At 40.8% G+C, this 21569-nt stretch overlaps 2 protein-coding genes across 3 annotated transcripts in view; one reads left to right on the plus strand and one right to left on the minus strand.

Moving 5' to 3' along the window:
• Positions 1 to 7682, minus strand: part of ELMOD2 (ELMO domain containing 2) — a 28219-nt gene extending 20537 nt beyond the window's left edge. The window contains exons 1-3 of one of the 2 annotated variants that reach the window (XR_005722890.1): positions 7495 to 7635; positions 6229 to 6379; positions 4940 to 4968 (exon numbers count right to left, since the gene is read on the minus strand). Coding sequence is in view for 1 of the 2 variants with exons in the window: in XM_040250471.1 (XP_040106405.1) it covers positions 4940 to 4968; positions 6229 to 6370 (171 nt within the window). In the remaining variant the exon portion in view is untranslated. Of the gene's footprint in view, positions 1 to 4939; positions 4969 to 6228; positions 6380 to 7494 lie in introns of both variants that reach the window. The other variant, XM_040250471.1, reaches the window with a different exon arrangement.
• Positions 7683 to 19313: 11631 nt separating this feature from the next.
• The window catches only part of MGAT4D (MGAT4 family member D), a 46423-nt gene continuing 44167 nt past the window's right edge, over positions 19314 to 21569 (plus strand). Inside the window, exon 1 of the mRNA XM_040251674.1 lies at positions 19314 to 19407. Coding sequence (XP_040107608.1) covers positions 19314 to 19407 — 94 coding nt within the window. The remainder of the gene's footprint in view (positions 19408 to 21569) is intronic.

The following is a 21569-nucleotide window of genomic DNA, read 5'->3' on the forward strand; positions in this document are numbered from 1 at the left end:
CTTTACTGGATATAAGTCCTTAATCAAACATATGTGCTGTTTCTCTGTGGCTTGCCAATTCATTTCTTAAAGGCGTTTTTGGTAACTAGTTTTTATTCTGATGAAGTCTAATTTTTCGATTTTTTTCTTAAATGGTAATGCTATGTCTTCTCTAAAAGAAACTTCTGCTTAACCCATGGTAGAAGATGTATATTCTCCTATGGTTTCTTTGAGAAGGTTTAACATTTTAAATATAGGTCTAAAGTCCATATCTAATTAATTTTCACAAGAAGAAAGTGATAGGAGCCTCCCCACCTCCCACCCTCCCAATTTGGTTCCAATTGTCCCTGCACGTTACTGGTTTTCCAATACTTTGCTGATCTCACTGAATTGCTTTAGTATTCTTTTTAAAAATTACATATGGCCTATTTCTGTTCTCTCACCTGTTATATTTATCTCTTTGCCTAGAAAGTCTTGGAAGTCAGACAGTATATGTCTTTTAACTTTGTTCTTTGAGAAGACTATTTGGGCTATACTAGGTCCCATAAAACTCTGTATCGACTTTAAATGAGCTTGCCACTCCCTTCAAAAATAACTTGCTGGGATTTTGACTGGAATTGCATTGAATCCACAGGTCAGTTTGGGGATTGGCATCATAACAATATTGACTCTTCTAATTGATGAATACAGTATATCTTTCCATTTTAAGTTTTCTCAGGAAAAGGAATTGTAATGTGGGAGTCTTACACAGCTTTCATTAAATTTATCCCTGAGTATATGCTACTGTAAGTGGAATTATTCTCTTTTTTGTTTCTAAGAAGTTTATCTTAACATACAGAAACATACTAAGTCCTATGACATTGCTAAATTCATTTACTAATAATGCTAGTAATTTTTAGATTTCTTAGGATCTTCTATACTCATAAACTATGTCATCTGTTAATAAAGACAGTTTATTTCTTTTCACTCATTATGTCTTAGATTTATTTTCTTTGCCTTACTACACTGCTTAGGTCTTCCAGCACAATGCTGGATAAAAGGAGAGTAAATATCCTCATTTTTTCCCAACTGAACATGCAAAGCATTCAATATTTCAGTGTTGTATATCATGCCAGCCTTTAATATGATGATGAAGTTCCTTTTATTCCTAGTTAGTTGACTGTTTTTGACTATGAATGGGTATTAAGTTCTGTCACAACAGTTTTTTAAATATCTACTGAAATGACCATATTTTTCTGATTTACTTTGTTAATGTAGCAAGTTACATTCACTGACTTTGAAAACATGATTTTTATATATTACTGCTTCCATATTAACATCTCTAGTCTTAAAACAATTATGTGGATATTAATACCTTCCTTTTACAATGAGTAACTTGCACAAAGTCAAAGAAAGTGACAGAAGCTGAACTTAGACTTTTTTCATAGAAATAAAAAAGTAGAGCAAGTTAATGGAAATATCACAAAATCAGAAATCAATTTTACTCTACAAAGTATGGATAAATGAAGTATACAAATGAGATACAACACACACCATAAATTATATGTCTAAACTGATGGGACTTCGCCCATTAGCTTATTGACAAGTTTACGCTAGATTTAAAACTTTAAGAAAACAAAGCTCCTGTAATTTAATTCAGTAAGTATTTAACCACCCACTTGTTGACCATTTCTTTTTAGTATGCTCTTGAAAACACAATTAGCAATTTTCAAATCATAAAATCATAAGAATACAATTTTAATGTGTAGTTCTCTAGTGAACTTTAGTATCCAGTAAAGGAGATAAAAGATAATGAACATTTTAGTTCCTTTAAACTTGCAACTACTACCTTAAAGCTTCCAGACATTTCACCTCAGCCCACCTTACCTCTTACATCTCCAGATGCCTTTTTATAATTACATTAGATTTTGTTCTTTACTTCCTGTTTCGTATCCCAAAGACCCTGATGGAATGTTGACCATATAGCAATCACTCAAATCTTTGCTCAAGGATTTGACCAAGGCTCTAGAATTCTTAAAAAGTAACATCTTATATACAGTCTCAATTCGGGCATAATTTTACAACACATGAAATCCCACTAGCAAATTCCATGACTCATAATGTTAAAATCAATTTTAGTAATAATAGTTACACAGACAGATCTGTGAAAGAGAGTTCCCAGGTCCAGAATCTCTCCAGATGTTCATCTACAATTTATGATGTTGTTACTTCATAAAATTGTGTTCCAAGTTATTAAAGGAACTATATGGGTGGATAGGTATAAACAAATTTTTAGAATCAGCAATTTGGTAACACTCTAGATCCCTACAGTCTCATTAAAGAAGGAGAGAAAGAGATTCTGAACAAAATAAGATTCTGTAAGATTCTGAACAAAAAGGCATGACTCTGCATTGCTCCCCACCACAATATTCATTCATGTATGAGTTATACTGACCATTTATAAATAAAAGACTATATCAGTAAAGCACCTATTTTATAGGTCACTCTGCAACATTAAACAGTGTCCATTTTCTTTCTGGCATGAATCAGGAACTCATATCAGTATCATTAGACACTAGTAGCAAGTCAAAATTGTTTGACCCTAAACTCTAGATCCACATTGTACATCACGACCAAATACAAACATATATAAATAGCTAAAAAAGTTATAGATGTATAGTGACAGTGAAGTCGCTCAGTCGTATCTGACTCTGCGACCTCATGGACTATAACACGCCAGGCTTCCCTGTCCATCACCAACTCCTGAAGCTTACTCAAACTCAAGTCCATCGAGTTGGTGATAGCATTCAACCATCTCATCCTCTATCATCCCCTTCTCCTCCCACCTTCAATCTTTCCCAGCATCAGGATCTTTTCAAATGAGTCAGTTCTTCACATCAGGTGGCCAAAGTATTGGAGCTTCAGCTTTAGTCCTTCCAGTGAATATTCAGGACTGATTTCCTTTAGGATTGACTGGTTGGATCTCCTTGCAGTCCAAGGGACTCTCAAGAGTCTTCTCCAACACCACAGTTCAAAAGCATCAATTCTTCCATGCTCAGCTTTCTTTATAGTCCAACTTTCACATCCATACATGACTACTGGAAAAACCATAGCTTTGACTAGACGGACCTTTGTTGGCAAAGTAATGTCTCTGCTTTCTAATATGCTGTCTAGGTTGGTCATAGCTTTTCTTCCAAGGAGCAAGCATCTTTTAATTTCATGGCTGCAATCAGCGTCTGCAGTGATTTTGGAGCCCCCAGAAGTAGTCTCTCACTGTTTCCCCATCTATTTGCCATGAAGTGATGGAACCAGATGCCATGATCTTAGTTTTCTGAATGTTGAGTTTTAAGCCAACTTTTTCACTCTCCTCTTTCACTTTCATCAAGAGGTTATTGAATTCTTCTTTGCTTTCAGCCATAAGGGTGATGTCATCTGCATATCTGAGGTTATTGGTATTTCTCCAGGCAATCTTAATTCCAGCTTGTGCTTCCTCCAGCCCGGCATTTCACATGATGTACTTTGCACATAAGTTAAATGAGCAGAGTGACAATATACAGCCTTGACGTACTCCTTTCCCGATTTGGAACCAGTCTATTGTTCCATGTCCAGTTCTAACTGTTGCTTCTTGACCTGCATATAGATTTCTCAGGAGGCAGGTCAGGTGGTCTCCTATTCCCATCTCTTTAAGAATTTTCCACAGTTTGTTGTGATCTACTATGTTATTCAAACAAGAGTCTAGGTGACCCACACTCTACCTCTGCCACACCAACAAATCTATATTCAGAGGAAAAAAACTGTGAACTACTATAGAGAAATATAGCATGTGTCAGACTGAATAATCAGCCCCTATTTTTCATTCCCATGTAACTGAATTATATACCCACATGTCTAACATGGGTTTATGGTGAGCAGAATGTGTTTCTCCATCCCTTGGCTTGGGCTTGGCCACGTAACTTATTCTAGGCATGTTAATGACACACGACACAAGAAAACTTAAAATATGTTTGTGTGGTTGGAGCTCCAACGATTCACCATGAATCAATCTGGATCCCAGAATGAGATAACTGGAACAGACCTGAACTTGGCACCAGCTTGAAGAAGAGCCTGTCCAGTCGGCCCACAGATATATGAGCAAGAAATAACTAACTTTGGTATATGTCACTGAGATTTTATAAGTCTGTTACACAGAAGACTCTTAAAAGAGTCCCTTGGAATGCAAGGAGATCGAGGCAGTCAATCCTAAGGGAAAGCAACCCTGAATATTCATTGGAAGGACTGATGCTGAAGCTCAAATACTTTGGCCACCTGATGCGAAGAGCCAACTCATTGGAAAAGACTCTGATGCTGGGAAAGAGTGAAGACAAAATGAGAAGTGGGTGGCAGAGGATGGTGGTTGGACAGCGTCACTGACTCAATGGACACGAATTTGAGCAAACTGTGGAGATAGTGGAGGACTGAGGAGCCTAGTGTGCTACAGTCCATGAGGTGACAAAGTAGGACACAATTTAGCGACTAAACAACAACAATACAGCAGTAGCTGACGATCAATAGCATGAGTAATAAACGTGACTTATTTTGGACCAAAAGGTTTTCTATTGAAAACCCAAATAACTATCTAAACCTATCCTAAGGACACAATCTATGAGAAGGCTCTCCCCCTAAACACTTTGCTGTCCCACAGGTTATCAAGTTTTAAGGTAAAATAAACAAGCAAAACCTCAGAACAGAACAAGTTATTCAAATACTTCTTTGTGACAAGTATTGTATGCTCCCCCCTCCTCACACACAAACAAAGAGAAAAAAGTGTTTTAAAAAATAGAATACTACTTCTTAAGTGGGAAAACTTCACACAATACTCTTTACAGCAAAGACTCTTCTAATAGCACCCTAAAAATAATTAACTCTAAAACTGAGACATTCTTTTAAAGAAAAAGTATCTCCAAGTTAATTTTCTAGAATTATTACCTTGATATGATCCTACCTTATTCTTGGAGTATGTCAAGGAATTTTCTGAAAAGAAGCAAAAGAATATTATTACTTAAATACTGCTTGTGAATTACTCTATAAATGAATATTATAAATACCAAGAAAATAACAAATTATTTTAATAGCTCTAGATGATACAATAAATTTCACATTTTTTTCTTATCAAGAGGTACTTTGCTCTCTTCAGAGCAGTCAAAAGGGCAACTCTTAAGATCAAGCAAGAATTTCAGTCAGTCAGAAAGCTGTGAAAAATCTTGGGAAGTAATTAAACTTCAGTCATCCAGATGCCCTGAGGTTCCCTCCCTGACCGTCTGCCATTCTTTGCCTGTTGTCTTGGCTACCAACACCCACTCCTCAAATCTAACGGGGGTGGGTTTCTTAGTTGAAGCGCACTTGTTCAACACAAAAGAGGCTTTGGTTAAGTCATGATTTTCCCATTTAACACCCGAACATGAAGTGCAGTCCATCCCTCGTCTGCCTTACTCTGGTCAAAGAGAAATGACCTCAGGCACACTTCTCACTCATCTGTGTTCTAACTTAAAGTAGTATTTTCAATTTAGCATGGAAAGCGGATCAATTTTAGAAGGTTCTAGACCAGCACTGTTCAACAGAAATATAATGCAAGCCCAAATGTGAACCATGTATGTTCACATTTAACATTTACATCTTAACATTTTCTAGTAGCCATATAAGAGTAACAGAAACTGATAAAAGTAACATTTTTTAACCCAATAATCCAAAATATTATCACTTCAACATACAATGAATATAAACAATTATTAGAGAGACACCTTTACATTCTTTGTTCACATAGTCTTTGAAATCCAGCATATATTTTATACCTCTGCACATCTCAATTCAAACCAGTCACATTTCAAGTGTTCAACAGCCACATGTGGCTACTGGCTACACAGTATGACAGATCAGATTTCCAGTCTAATGATCTTAGGAATTACCAGATTATTCTTTCATGAACTGCACTGAGAGATTAAGACTGAAGGATGCTGAATGTAAAAACGGATCTCCTTTACTCAAGTGAAAATTTCAAAGGGGTGATAGCAGTAGAGCGATTCTTTTCTAGAAAGTAGGTTGCAAGCATAATCTAAGATACAACTGATGAATTAAATAAGTTTCTTTTTCCATAAGATCAGTTTCAGAGTTAGAAGGAGTCAAAGATCATGAAACAGATTGTGATTTGATCATGATACGCATCTGTCACTATCACTACTGAGAAAAACAGTTAGAATCTTATTCGTTTTTAACCATTTTTTTGAAAAACATTACCTATCCTGTGCGTCCTTTGTGCACCTACATAGGTATCAAAAATTCGCTGCAATTCACATTTTCCAGTCATCTGTCGTAAGAGCCATTTCATCCAAAATCGAAAAAAGTGCCCATAGAAGAACTCCCACAAAGCAATAAACATTTTTTTCCCCTGCGAAAGGAAATATGACAGGTTTAATAACCCTAAATTCGATTTTTTAAAAGGGAAAAATTAGTTTATCCAACTCATTGAATCCCAAATTATATTGTTAATCCATCATGTCTGTTTTGTAGTAGTGTTAGGCATCTAAGAAAACTATGACAAGTGTAATATACGCCATTTATACTAATTAAATGATGCTGGTCAAACGGTCTATTTACCTCTTTTAAACAATTAACTGTAAAAATCAAACTATTTACTTAGATTCAGGCTCTCGGTTCACTATTTAATTTCTTAGAGAATAGGGATCAACAGCCCAAGAACGAAAGAACCTCAGCTAAGCAACGATTAAATCAAGTACAGCATATAACAGAATTGTTTGTATAAGGAACAATTCTTCTTAACCCCGTGGATAACTGTTAAATGTGTCCCAGTCAGGTGATCCCAGCAAACAAAAACACTACATATAGCTTACAAATTGAAGTACAAAAGTTGAACACGGAGTAGATCACACCCTGGCTAATTGCTGATTTTCCATTCAACAGGTGAAGGGCAGAAATACTAAAAAGAGTGATAAACTACACCTTCGATAAAACTTAAGCTTTATGCCCTAAGAAAACAATCTTCGGTTCTTAAATGAAGCGGGGTCGGGTAAATGCAAGGCAGGAGGAGTTACTTAAAAACTAAAGAAAAAGCTCATCTCCTTCCTGGCTTAAATATTCCCACCGATACATCGTCTCCCGAGGGATTGTCAAATTCGAAATCCTCTCAAGTCAGCGCAGAATCTGTGCAATCAGAGAGGGGCTGAACTGTGACTTTAAAAAGAATCCATCTGGTCCGCGCTCATCAGAACAAAAGAAGCCGAACTGCCAAGCAGAGGGAACGCCAGCCTCGCGGCGCCGAAGCTCCCCAGCCCTTTGGGGGTCGCTGCGCCGCCGAGGCCCCCTCCCGGAGTCTGGCCGAACCCAGCTCGCGCCCTGTCCGCCAAGTGGGAGGGAACGGCTCGCACAAAGCCCCGCCGGCCCGGACGCCCACTGGACTTTCCGCAGAGCGCCACGGGGCTCGCGCGCCTCCAGCGAAGCCGCACCCAAGCAGCACCGGGCGAGAGGAAAACAAACAGCAGCCACCTCAAGGGAGTGGAAGAACTAGGAGGAGCTGGAGCTGCCTCGGTTTCCCCAACTGCAAACTGCCGGCAACGGAAACGACGCTACTAGCCGTGCGCTCCCTGCAAGCACCGCGACCCGGAAGTCGGGGAGCGACGCGGTGGGAACGCCTTCCCCAAGACACTGCCCGTCCCCGCCCCGCCCCCACCGGCTTCTCCGATTGGCCCGAAATCCACCATTCGCGATCTCTGAAAGAATGACGCACTGAGGGGCCCCGTCGCGCATGCTCGGATGCTGGAGACGCCCGACAGTTGCCCTGACAACGGCTACCTCGCGGCGTGTCCCGCGTCAAAGATAGGTCTTTGTCAGACCGACTGTGAAGACTTCGCTCTCCTTCAACTTCAGGTCAGTTGCACAAGTTCAAACCGTATACTACTCCTAGATTCCAAGCACTGGAGAAGCGATGTGCTTTGTATAACTTTCATAGCGCCCAGGTTACAAAAGCACTTTCACCTACATTTAGTCTTAACTCTGTGAAGTAACTAGCACTTTATGGATGAGGAAACGGAATTTATGTTGAATGACTGGCCCATGGCCACTAGCAGGAAGATAAGGAGAGCCCTGTACTCTGAATAAAGAAGTTTAGACCTTGTCCTTTCATGATAAATATCTAATCGTCAATTCATAGGACATTTATCCCTTAACTGGTGTTTATTTTTTCTTGAAAAAATAATTTATGTACATGATTTTTTTTTTAAATCCAACCTCAGACAATGTATTAATTAAGCAATCTGTTCATTGGCTGTTATGCACCAGGCAGTATCTTAAAAGGGAGTCATACACCAAATAAATGCAAACATTTAGTATGTCAGGCGGTACTAAAGTAAAAGGGTATTAGGGAAAGGAAGGAGTGTTTTTACATACAGTGTAGTCAGGGCGGTCTCCGTGTTACGGTGCCACTTGAGTAGTGATCTGAGTGAAGTAAGAGAGGGAGAGAATCTGGAGGAAGAGTATTCTAGACACTAGAATAGCAAATGCGAAGGGCTTGAATCAGGAGCTTACTTCATAAGTTGGAGGAATAGTAAAAGGACAGTATGGTTGGAGAAGAAAGACCAAGGGGAGAGTAAGATATAAGGACAAAGGACAACTTACATTGAAAAATGACTTCTACCCACCCGTGCACAACCCCTGGTCCCTCAGCCCCTTGCTCGAAAGCAACCAGTGTTAGTTTCTTATACCTTCAGGGGTGTTCTATGAAAGTGTGTGTGTGTGTATATATACATATATATATATAGAGAGAGGGAGAGACAGGTATATATAATATTCCCTCCCTCTGTCTCATTGTTAACACAGATTGAAGCAGCAGTACACACTGTTCCACACCTCAACCACATTTTTTTAAAAAGTGCTATGGACGCAAGTCTGAGTGAACTCCAGGAGATGGTGATGGACAGGGAGGCCTGGCGTGCTACGATTCATGGGGTCACAAAGAGTCAGACACGACTGAGTGACTGAACTGAACTGAACTGAACTGAACTGAGACATGTGAAGGGTGGATAAGTCATCATCCCTGACCCATAGAAGCAATCAATTTGGTAATGAAATCTGGACATATACTATAATAATAAAACATAGGCTCAGATCTTGAAAGGAACTTAAAGATCATCTCAATGAATATTTTTTTTTTGTACATAAAAAATATTCAAAAGGCAACGTTACACAGCCAATCTGGCAAATTAAGATCTAGAAACAAACTTCTATTTCAGGGGTCTAGTATTACATAATACCTTCATATACTAGAGAGTGGGATAATTCTGTAGTACAATTATATAATTCTTTTACCTTTTCAAGGTGTTACACTGAGTGGGGGAGGGGCAGAGAGGAACTCTTCTTATTGTCTCCATGCTGCCTGTTAGCCCATGTCTGTCCAGGTTTTTCTCCGGGAGAGGAGAATGCTCACCCGTTTGGTCAGAACTCAGGAAGTTGATTGAACTGATTTATTGGAAGTAGGATCACTGTCCATTATAACGCCTTCTGCATATGATTTCCTTGTCTGCCACAAATTCATTTGCTTGTAACTAGGAGAAGGCAATGGCACCCCACTCCAGTACTCTTGCCTGGAAAATCCAATGGATGGAGGAGCCTGGTAGGCTGCAGTCCATGGGGTCGCTAAGAGTTGGACACAACTGAGCGACTTCACTTTCACTTTCATGCATTGGAGAAGGCAATGGCAACCCACTCCAGTGTTCTTGCCTGGAGAATCCCAGGGACGGCAGAACCTGGTGGGCTGCCGTCTGTGGGGTCGCACAGAGTTGGACACAACTAAAGTGACTTAGCAGCAGCAGCAACAGCAGCAGCAGATACATTAAACCAGTCCTGTGCCTCAAGGAAGACCGGCCTTCTCTCTCTCCTATTCTGTTTGGCTTTCTTTTCCCATGTGGCTGGCTAAATGATAGTTAAATCCTAAGATTAGAATTCTGGCTTCAAAAAGGTAGGACCTACTTAGGTCTCTGAACTAACTTCTAAATTTCAACCAGGTCTTACTGGATATGCCTACATGGAAAACAAAGGCTATAGTGTAATGGAGTTTGGTTGTATTTCTGAGTAGTACAGAGGAATCTCTGCTTTCTTGGATTCTCAGACTAAACAGCCAAGGCACTGTTGATTTAGAAGCTGCTTAACGGGAAGAGTTGTTTGGTATGGCTGCTAATCAACATTTTGTTACGGTGCTCAGTTTGATTCATGTACATCCGTGTGTGCTGAGTCACTTCAGTCGTGTCCCACTCCTTGCAGCCCTGTGGACGGCAGCCCTCCAGGCTCCTCTGTCCATGGGATTCTCCAGGCAAGAACACTGGAGTGGGTTGCCATGCCCGCCTCCAGGGGATCTTCCTGACTCAGGGATTGAACACACATCTCTTATGTCTCCTGCATTGGCAGGTGGGTTCTTTACCACTAGTGCCACCAGGGAAGCCCCCAGTCCATAGAGGACACAAATAAAACATCAAGTCTTCTTTTGAAGTGTGTGAACTCTGGAATGCGGCAAGTTTATACTGGGAAGGAAAACTATACACTCCTTCCACTAACAGTGAAATGGATTACTTCCGTGGAAGCATTAAAAATGTTAAGGACAATCGACAGATGAATGGATAAAGAAGTTGTGGTACATATACACAATGGAATGTTACTTAGCCATAAAAAGGAATGAATTTGAGTTAATTGTAATGAGGTGGGTGAACCTAGAGCCTGTTATTCAGGGTGAAGTAAGTCAGAAAAACAAATTTTGTATATTAAAGCCTATATATGGAATCTAGAAAAACAGTACTGATGAACCTATTTACAGGGAAGGAATGGAGACACAGACACAAAAAATGGACTTGGGACACAGCAGGGAAAGGAGAGGGTGGAGTGAATTGAGAAAGTAGCATTGACTACCATGTGTAAAATAGACAGCTAGAGGGAAGGCACTGTATAACACAGGGAGCCCAGCCTGGTGCTCTGTGATGACCTAGAAGGGTGGGATGGAGGCTCAAGAGGGAAGGGATACATATATATACACACACATAGATATGACTCATATGTGACGTTGTACAGCAGAAACTAACACAGCACTGTAAAGCAGTTATCCTCCAATAAAAAATTTTTAAAAAATGTTGTGGACAGTGATAACCCTGATTGGTTTTATGCTGATTTGTGTTGCACTTCCCTGAAACTATGTTAGACACTGTGCTTAGGGGACCCCCTGTGTGTGAATTCCCCATATAATTCTTTTAATGGAAGACCAAGGAAATACACAGAATTACAAGGTAAATGTGTACAGCTTCTAGTAATGGGCTTTACCAATGAAAAGAAAATGTAAGCTATGCAGAATTAAGGTAATGGGCTGGGGTAAAGATAATAACCAGAACAAAGCAAATAAACACTGAATTGGGTAGAACTATTTATTTGATCAAAAAACACCCCCAAAATAAAACAAAACAAAAACCAAACAAAGGGTGAGAATGAAGGGGAGTAAAGAAGCAAGAATTTTGACAGGGACCCCACAGAGAGTTTGGTGGCACATTAACAATGATTGGGAGCAGGGAAATCTACTCTAGCTCCTGTGTCCACCTCACCTAAGTTAACCTAAGTCTTTTCCAGTTATCCCAGCCTGGCTGAGTTTAGGGCTAAGGATGCTGAAGGTAAGGGGTAAATAAGGTGTGTTTAGCACTGAGAAGTTATTTTATTTCATCTATTAGGATTGTGGGAGAAAAGGACAACTAACTTGAGGGTCAGGAAGTCTTCAATTGACCCCTGGTAGGAGGTCCAAGATTGTATGATACAGTTGATGTTGAGTGGCAGAGGATAGTGGAAAATCTTTGGGGGATTATCTAACTGTGGTGCAAAATGTACCGTATTATCATCAGGGGAATGGAAGGACAATATTAAGGTCTGAAATAGAATTTTGCGACAAAGGAAAATGTTATGGTGTGTACGCATGCTCAGTCACTTCAGTCGTGTCTGACTCTTTGCAATCCCATGGACTGTAGCCTACCCAGCTCCTCTGTCCATGGGATTCTCCAGGCAAGAATACTGGAGTGGGTTGCCATGCCCTCCTCCAGGGGATCTTCCTGACCCAGGGATCGAACCCACGTCTCTTATGTCTCCTGCATTGCCAGGCAGGTTCTTTATCACTAGCCTCACCTGGGAAGCCCAAATATAGGCAGCACCAGAATCACAATGAGGCTGAAGCTGGAGAAATAAAGTAGGAACTATCCAGTGCTTGCCATTGCCCGAATCTCTAATTAGAGTGGATGAGATGAAGTGCCTTGTCACTCCTAGCTTAAAGCCATATGTCTTTTAAGAGACAGAAATTTGCCCTTTTATGTGTTTTCAATTAAACATAGAAAAGGAAAGCCCCGAGGACTGCTCAGACCTCCGATTGTAGTTAATACCAGGCAGTGTCAGGTTCAGGAAAGACATGGGGAATCTCATCTCTCGTTAGAAAATAACGCAAGCAGCGGTGCTAATTTCCGCCAGTGCTTTTTATTAATCCTCTGTGCTCCATAAGAAAAGACCCTTGGAAATAACTGTTAGTGATCATGATTTAAACAAGCTAGCTGGGACTTCCCTGATGATCCAGGGGTTAAGACTTCACTTTCCAATTCAGGGGGTGTGGGTTTGATTCCTGGTCGAGGAGCTAAGATCCCATAAGCTTTCAGGATCAAAAAACCAGAATATGAACAACAGAAGCAATATTCTAACAAATTCAATAAAGACTTAAAAAATGGCCCACATTTTAAAAATCTTAAAAAATCAAAATAAGCAAGGTGGTTACCATGATTTAAATTAGTGTCTGTTGTACCAAGTATTTTAAAAAACTATATAAGAGGTTCAACAAACTAACTTTGACTGCAATATTTTTTGTGATATCTATGCTGTCTTCTTCTTTTTAACATTTATTTGACTACAGTTGATTTACAATATTGTGTTAGTTTCAGGTGTACAGCTTCAGATTGTTTTCCATATAGGTTATTATAAGATACTGAATATGGTTTCGTGTGCTAGATGGTAAATGCTTGTTGTTTATTATATTTAGTGGTGTGTATCTACTAATCACATACTCCTAATGTATTACTACTCTCCTTTTCCCTTTAGTAACCATAAATTTGTTTTCTATATCTGTGAATCTGTTTTTGTTTTACAAGTGAGTTGATTTGTACTTTTTAAAAAAACATTCCACATATAAGTGATATCATATGATATTTGGCTTTGTCTGACTTACTTTACATAGTGTGATAATCTCCAGGTCATCCATGTTGTTGTGGATGACATTAGTTCGTTATTTTTTATGGCTGAGTAATATTCCATTGTGTATATGTACCACATCTTCTTTACCCATTCATCTGTCAATGGACATTAGGCTGCTTCCATGTGTTAGCTGCTATAAATAGTGCTGCTATGAACATTGGTGTGTATGTAACTTTTTGTTTTCTATTCTTCCAAATGTTTGCCCTGGAGTGGCAGTATTTTTAGGAACCTCCAGACTGTTTTGCATAGTGGGTGCACCAACTGACATTCCCATCAAGAGTATAGGAGGGTTCCCTTCAAAGCTATGGTATCTTCTTGATCTCACCCTCAGAGTAAGATCAGTGTCCTTGTACAGGAAAAGGAATGTATAATGGTTATGGTTCTTCCTCAACAACATCTGACCTTGGGGACTCCAACTCACTGCTTCAATTTGGTGAGACTGTATTTAGAGATGATCACTATCAAAATTGAAGTTAATTTATTATACTGATTACATCATGATCATTCCCCACCCTGGAAGGAGACACTCAGGAAATATGAGAGCAGTTACCAGTACATATGATGCACAGAATCAATCCAGCTTAGATTAAGAGCTTAGCTAAATCCGTGAAATTTCTAAAGGTAATTTAGGGCCTCTAGAGGTGTTATATAAACAAACAATACATTGCTCCCCCTCGAGGACTCGATCAATAAAAAGGAGGCACCGCGCCTTAAAGGAATATTTGACAAGCTATGAAAAATATAGGTACTGGCCCAAGGCTGCTGCTGCAACCCTCAGTTCTAACACATTCATACATAATTTTACATAATTCATACATAAGTTTCTGATACCACAATATATTCAAATTGGAAACTTTGAATTAAATATAACACTGCCACCTCGTGGTGACCGCTGGGATTTGGGGCTCAAAAAGTTCCTGATGATGGCACTAAAAGCCAGTTTGCCAGCATGCTGTTTGTGGTCTGGTATAAACAGTCCCCATGGTGCTAGTGGTAAAGAACCTGCTTGCCAGTGCAGGAGATGGAAGAGACATGGGTTTGATCCTTGTGTTGAGAAGGTCCCCTGGAGAAGGGCATAGCAACCCACTCCAGTATTCTTGCCTGGAGAATCCCATGGACAGAGGAGTCTGGTGGGCTATAGTCCATAGGATCGAGAGTTGGACATTGCTGAAGCAGCTTAGCACACATAAACAGTCCCCATAACTTAAGAGTGGCAAATTATATTAAGGTCTGAACTACCTGTGATATAATATGGGTGATATCAGAAAGAAGCTGCACAACAAAATTCTCAAATAAAATGAAATTCCTATCCTGAGAATTGTCTCTGTGGAGTTATAACACATAGCAGACAGTGTCTCTGCTTTTGGACTAATTCGAAGTTCACTTCTGTTGCTAAACTATCTAAACCTCATGACTCTTTCCACTAAAATAAGACAACTTTCTTGGTTTATTCATAAGAGACCCTGCATAGTACAAACCTGAATATAAAAAGCAGCTACCGTTTGTTCTATAGACAGTAAAAACAGTCAGATGCTGTCAAGGTAAGTTCAAGCGATGGACTGAATTGAGAGCATACAAGATGGTGGAGGGAGAACTTAGTTCTTTGCCTCAGGCAATGTTTGGACATGTTAAAAAGAGTTATAGGCAGTAACCAATAAGCGAATCTGGGTGATGCCCCTATTGGTTACTACCTGTAAGTTATACTGTACATCAACTTTATATCAGTGAAAATAAAAGTGTTTATTCTGGTCCCAGTTTCTTCTCCACACACTTGCCCCCAATCCCTCAGAGAAATGGAAAGAATTCCAAAACCTGAGAGGAAAAGGGAGCCACACCATGGAAGGGCCTGGAATCCCAAGTGATCACATAGAAAATTGCTGGTCAATTGGACATTATTTGTGCCAGAACAAAACGTCTATTGCATTAATCCATAGAGGTTTTGAAGTTCATGTGTTCCTGGAGCTGGTTGTACTTTAATTAATTGGTTGTTAAAAGCAGATGACACCACCCTTATGGCAGAAAGTGAAGAGGAACTAAAAAGCCTCTTGATGAAAGTGAAAGAGGAGAGGGAAAAAGTTGGCTTAAAGCTCAACATTCAGAAAACAAAGATCATGGCATCTGGTCCCATCACTTCATGGGAAATAGATAGGGAAACAGTGGAAACAGTGTCAGACTTTATTTTTTGGGGCTCCAAAATCACTGCAGATGGTGATTGCAGCCATGAAATTAAAAGACGCTTACTCCTTGGAAGAAAAGTTATGACCAACCTAGATAGCATATTCAAAAGCAGAGACATTACTTTGCCAACAAGGGTCCATCTAGTCAAGGCTACGGTTTTTCCAGTGGTCATGTATGGATGTGAGAGTTGGACTGTGAAGAAAGCTGAGCACCGAAGAATTGATGCTTTTGAACTGTGGTGTTGGAGAGGACTCTTGAGAATCCCTTGGACTGCAAGGAGATCCAACCAGTCCATCCTAAAGGAGATCAGTCCTGGGTGTTCTTTGGAAGGATTGATGCTGAAGCTGAAACTCCAGTACTTTGGCCACCTCATGCGAAGAGTTGACTCATTGGAAAAGACTCTGATGCTGGGAGGGATTGGGGACAGGAGGAGAAGGGGACAACCGAGGATGAGATGGCTGGATGGCATCACCGACTCGATGGACGTGAGTTTGAGTGAACTCCGGGAGATGGTGATGGACAGAGAGGCCTGGCGTGCTGTGATTCATGGGGTCGCAAAGAGTCGGACATGACTGAGCGACTGTACTAAACTTAGTATGTTTAAATCATGACTATGAGCGACTAAACTGAACTGATGATGTAAATAAATAGTGAATATGAAGATAATGTGCTTGGATTTATGACTTAGACTATATACACGTATTTGAATTATAATAGCATACAGTTTATAGTAAAATATACAGAAATAAGCAGTAAGCTTGCCTTTTTACCATTTGGACCTAAGAGTCTTGATGCAAATACAAAGTGTTTCTACAACCGTCGAGTGTGTCACACAGAGCCTGGGTGTTTTGAATAAATCCATCATCCTTTTGAGCCTAGCATCTTGGCCTCCTTGGGTTTTCCAACAGAGATGAACTATGTGGATAAATTAAAGCACTAGCTCTTTTTCCATTGGATCTCCTGATTTGCTCCTTCCGATACCAACAAAAATCTAGTGACATTCAGAAGCAGTTAAGAGCCAAATTTAGAAAGATTCAACAATTAGAAACTCTTGGCTATTAAATCTCTTTCCTTCAGTTTAGCTGTATGGAAAATAATCCTAGGACTTTTTTCTGGGTAAATGGACTGGTTCAGTTAGGCCTGTTTACACTGAGGATTTTCTTTATATATAACAGTGATGGCCTTGTAAGTTATCAACGTAACTACGCCTACCAAAATTTTGTTGGGCTCTCATTGTACCCTTACCCATGAGGTTTATGTGTACAGGCTTGTTCCAGTATATTTATTGTTTATTTGGGGAAATTAGGCTCTGAAGCAGTTTTTCCTCCTATGAGTCCCATGGTCTCCTTGGAGACAGGCCTCCAGCTTCTGCCCACAGCCAGCTCTTTTTCTCCCAGAGCTCGTCTACATGGAATGGTAAAGAAGCAGGAGGCCCTCTTTTCCCAGGCATCCATACACAAGTATTCTCTATACCATTAACCTTCTTAACCACTGACATGAATGTCTGGAAGTACATTTCTTAGGAAAATCATCAATTATTCAATCTGCTTTAAATAAATTTCTCCCTTAACCGTGGATATAACTCGGGCTTATCTTGGGGATCTCTGCCCCTAGAGCAAAATGAAAGGCAGATACCTGATACACTAAAAGCATTCAGAGAAGTGGTCTGCTGTAGTCACATTTTGATTCATGAAATACAGAAAACTTGAGACCTTGAGAGGTGGAAAGCAGTTGAACGGTCAGGGAGGAGACTGGGCATCCTGGACTGTGGGTAAATATCAAGAGAAAAGCCACAGAAAGAAGCGTGAACATGACATGTTCAGGATAGAATAGTCTGGCAGGTCCTTAAGGCATGTAAGGGAATATCAGGAAATACTCTTGAGAAAGCAGAGAGCATCCTGATGGATTGAACTTTATCACTAAGGAAGAATGGAGCTACTTAAGACAGTTGATACTAGAGAACTGGTGATCTACTGGAGTAAAAAGTGGCCTGCAGAGTGTAGATACTACAGTGTGGCAAGCCTGAGTATCATCGTAAGAATATGGCTATTAGGGTAGTGTAGAGCAACAGAAATGCAGGTCTGGAAGATGAGACATTTCAAAGGAGGACTGTAAAGATTTATAAATGATGGGGCATAATGAAAAAGAGTAAATTGATCAGGAAAACTATGGTGACCTTGACAAAAGTCACATGACTGTGGGAAGATAGCTAGCTTGGGGAGGAAGTTTGAACATCATCTTTCAGGACATCCAAAAAGCGCTGAGAAGACAGTTAATGAGATGCTGGAGCTCAGGTAAGAGAACAATGAAACATTGATTTGGAAATTCCTTTGTGCTAGATAGCTGGGTTCTCCCACTTCAATCTACTCTATATCTTTTCCCACCCTACTTCATATGCCGGGAAGAAGGGTCGTATAATATAGCATATAGTACATCAAGCTGAAGTTCCTTTTCTTTTGGTTTCCAGTAGAGCTTAGCCAGTAGGAAGCACTGGCAAGAGACGGAAGGGATGGAGAAGAAAGGAGAGGTGTTTATTCCTCTGGGCTTCCTCTTTTGGCATCTGGGTAGATCACTGCTTAACTGACGGCCACAACTTCTAGCCTTTCACTCATGAGTAAATCCACCTTAAATAGCATCCTCACGCTGGCTTGTGTTCTAATCTTTCTCCTGTCATGGGGCCAGAAATTAGCCCAACCAGTGGTGCAGTGCTGATTTGAAGTAGTAGTAGAATGATTGCTACCAGACACTGCCAGGGAATCCCAAATAAGAAGAGAGATCAGAGCAGAGAACCCAAAAGACAAACTAGATTTAACCTGCCCAGAGAGTATAACCCTATGTTCTCCTAGTGTTTCCCAGTTTGGGGTAGAAATCTGAGAAACTGATACCTTGAACTTGGCTGAGCCCAGCAAATCTCTCTTGGGCTGTTGCTCATTGTATTTACAACTTGTTTTGTTTTGTTTTTTTCCCCACAAAACTTGACTCCCTGCTCCTTTCTTGCGGGGACGGGGTACCAAAATATTTAAAAATAAAGGTAAAGGGATTAAACTGAATGTCTAGTCTTGGTCACTCCACACACAAAAATCTAAGCCTCCCAAGTCACTTGGGCACTTGACAGCTACTATTTAAGGCTGTGCTGTGTGTGTGCTTAGCTGCTCAGTCCTCTGTCCATGGGATTCTCCAGGCAAGAATACTAGAGGGGGTTGCCATGCCCTTCTGCAGGGGATCTTCCCAACCCAGGATCTAACCCTTGTCTCCCACGTTGCAGGCAGATTCTGTACCACCTGAGTCACCAGGAAAGTTCATTTAAGGCTAGCAAATTCCAGTAAAGATGCATATTTTCTGTAGGAAATTCTTGTCCATGTACAAAGTTTGTACTTTGTATGAGAAAAAAGGAACCGTTTCCAGCAGTGCAACTTGCAGCAAGTTGCTCAGCATATTAGGAAGATGATGTTATTTTCATTTTATACTTTCAAAAAAAGACTGAGATTTCGTGAGGACTTAATGAGGTCATGTATGCAAACTGTTTAACCCAGAGTGTGGCTAAAGCGACATCTTATAGGACAATAAAGTTATTGAGCACTCACCTGGAGTGGGAGCTCTCGCATAGTTTATTTCATTTAAAAATCAGCAGCCCTGGCAAGCGGTTCAGGATAGAAGGCCCAAACTGCTGCTGGGGGAAGGGAGCTGGGTGCGTGTGTGGGTGGGTGGGTGGGGGTTGGGGGAGCTAGGTTCCTTGCGACGCCGCGGAGGGGCGCAGCGGCGCGCGCCCCGGGGCGCTGGCACAGTGCGTGCGCATCCTTAGCGGGTGGCCGGGTGGTGGCTGTGTGCTCTGCTGTTCTAGCCAAGCTGCGGGTTGCCGCCGCCGTCGAATCAGCACCATGAGGACCAGGCACGTGAACTTTCTCATCACGCTCATCGCTGTAGTGCTCTTCAGCTTCTCCTGCTTCTGCATCTCCAGGATGACTCAAACTAGTAAGCGGCGCCTGGCTTCTCCCGCCTTTTTTCTCGGGTCTGGGGCTTCAGGGCTCCAAGATGACTGGAGCGGCCGTGTTGGAGAAAAGTGGGAAGATGTGGGAACATGATGGCTGTCTCTCGCTCTCATATTAGGGTCTTTCAGATGTGACCCCCACACTGCCCCACCACCACGCCCTTAAACGGCCAGCGGTTAAACTGTAAAGAGCGCCCCTGGTTCACCGGGTGGTCGTGACGCCTGCGGGGCGCGCGCTAATGGTCGGTCAGCGGGGTTCCCTGGCCCTCACTTCTGCGGGCTGGTTTCCCCTCAGAGGTCCAGGGCCCCTTCCGTGCCCTTCCGTGCCCTGCATTCCACACAGTTCGTCGTTCTTTTCCCCATCGTGGTTTTTTTTTTTTTTTTTTTTTTTTTTTTTTTTTTTTTTTAATGTGCATGTCTGACTTCAGGAACTCGTTTTACAGAGCCAGCCTCTCCTCTTTCGTGTTCTCTCAAAATGTCATAGTTTTGAGTCACACTTCAGGGCTCCCAAGCGTTTTTTGTTTTGTTTTGCTTAGGGATGAGGTGACGGACAGGGAGAGAGACGCTGAATTTAGAGTGCTGGTTTAGCACCTGATCTTTCTCAAATGGACCATGTGTGTTTCCACTTTGAAACGCACCAAGGTTTTTAGTTTATGGTTGTCTGTAGGGTTGCCGATTTAGCAAGTAAAAATGGAGGCTGTCCTGTTACATTTGAATCTCAGGTGAACAATGAATGCATTAGTTTGAAGTACAAAAACTGCATGGGATATATTTATATGGAAAATATTATCATTTGTCTGAAATTAAAAGTTAACTAGATTTCCAGTATTTTTTGCTTTCAACTGTGGTCCATTCTGAGCATATATATATATATATATATATAGTTGAATTTTGAATTTAAGACTCAGGAATCCTGCAAATATATTAACTCAGCCTTCCAAGATTATTCTTATATATTAACTCCATCTTCCACGATTATTCTTAGGTTGTTTTTGGTTAAATTTTAATTCTTATTAAACACATTTGTGTATGACTCAGGGTGCACACTAAGTAATCGTGGTAGTAACGTGCTGGTTCAAGTTTGGAAGTGGCCTTAGTCCTATAATTAATGTTGATGTAATCTCACTAAAGTTAAAATATTGTTTGTTTCCTAACGGTAAATTTTGTTATGTACATGCAATACCAACATTTTACCCTATGTGTTTGAAGATCAGAAATGTATATTAATTTGATTTATACTACTAATCTTCAGTCATTTTATACATTTTTTTCTTCTTCATTCCCTGTAAAGAACATTATCCAAATGTGTTTTTATTTATTTTAGAACAGTTAACAATGAGCACTTTAATAAGAAAAAAATAGTTACTGGTAATTCAGTTCAGTTCAGTCGCTCAGTCGTGTCCGACTCTTTGCGACCCCATGAATCGCAGCACGCCAGGCCTCCCTGTCCATCACCATCTCCCGGAGTTCACTCAGACTCACGTCCATCGAGTCCGTGATGCGATCCAGCCATCTCATCCTCTGTCGTCCCCTTCTCCTCCTGCCCCCAATCCCTCCCAGCATCAGAGTCTTTTCCAATGAGTCAACTCTTCGCATGAGGTGGCCAAAGTACTGGAGTTTGAGCTTTAGCATCATTCCTTCCAAAGAAATCCCAGGGCTGATCTCCTTCAGAATGAACTGGTTGTATCTCCTTGCAGTCCAAGGGATTCTCAAGAGTTTTCTCCAACACCACAGTTCAAAAGCATCAATTCTTCGGCACTCAGCCTTCTTCACAGTCCAACTCTCACATCCATACATGACCACTGGAAAAACCAAAGCCTTGACTAGATGGATTCCTTAGTCGGCAAAGTAATGTCTCTGCTTTTGAATATGCTATCTAGGTTGGTCATAACTTTTCTTCCAAGGAGTAAGCGTCTTTTTAATTTCATGGCTGCAGTCAACATCTGCAGTGATTCTGGAACCCCCCAAAATAAAGTCTGACACTGTTTCCACTGTTTCCCCATCTATTTCCCATGAAGTGATGGGCCCGGGTGCCATGATCTTTGTTTTCTGAATGTTGAGCTTTAAGCCAACTTTTTCTCTCTCCTCTTTCACTTTCATCAAGAGGCTTTTTAGTTCCTCTTCACTTTCTGCCATAAGGGTGGTG

The sequence above is a fragment of the Oryx dammah genome, unplaced genomic scaffold, assembly GCF_014754425.2.
Source record: "Oryx dammah isolate SB20612 unplaced genomic scaffold, SCBI_Odam_1.1 HiC_scaffold_12, whole genome shotgun sequence".
Lineage (NCBI taxonomy): Eukaryota > Metazoa > Chordata > Mammalia > Artiodactyla > Bovidae > Oryx > Oryx dammah.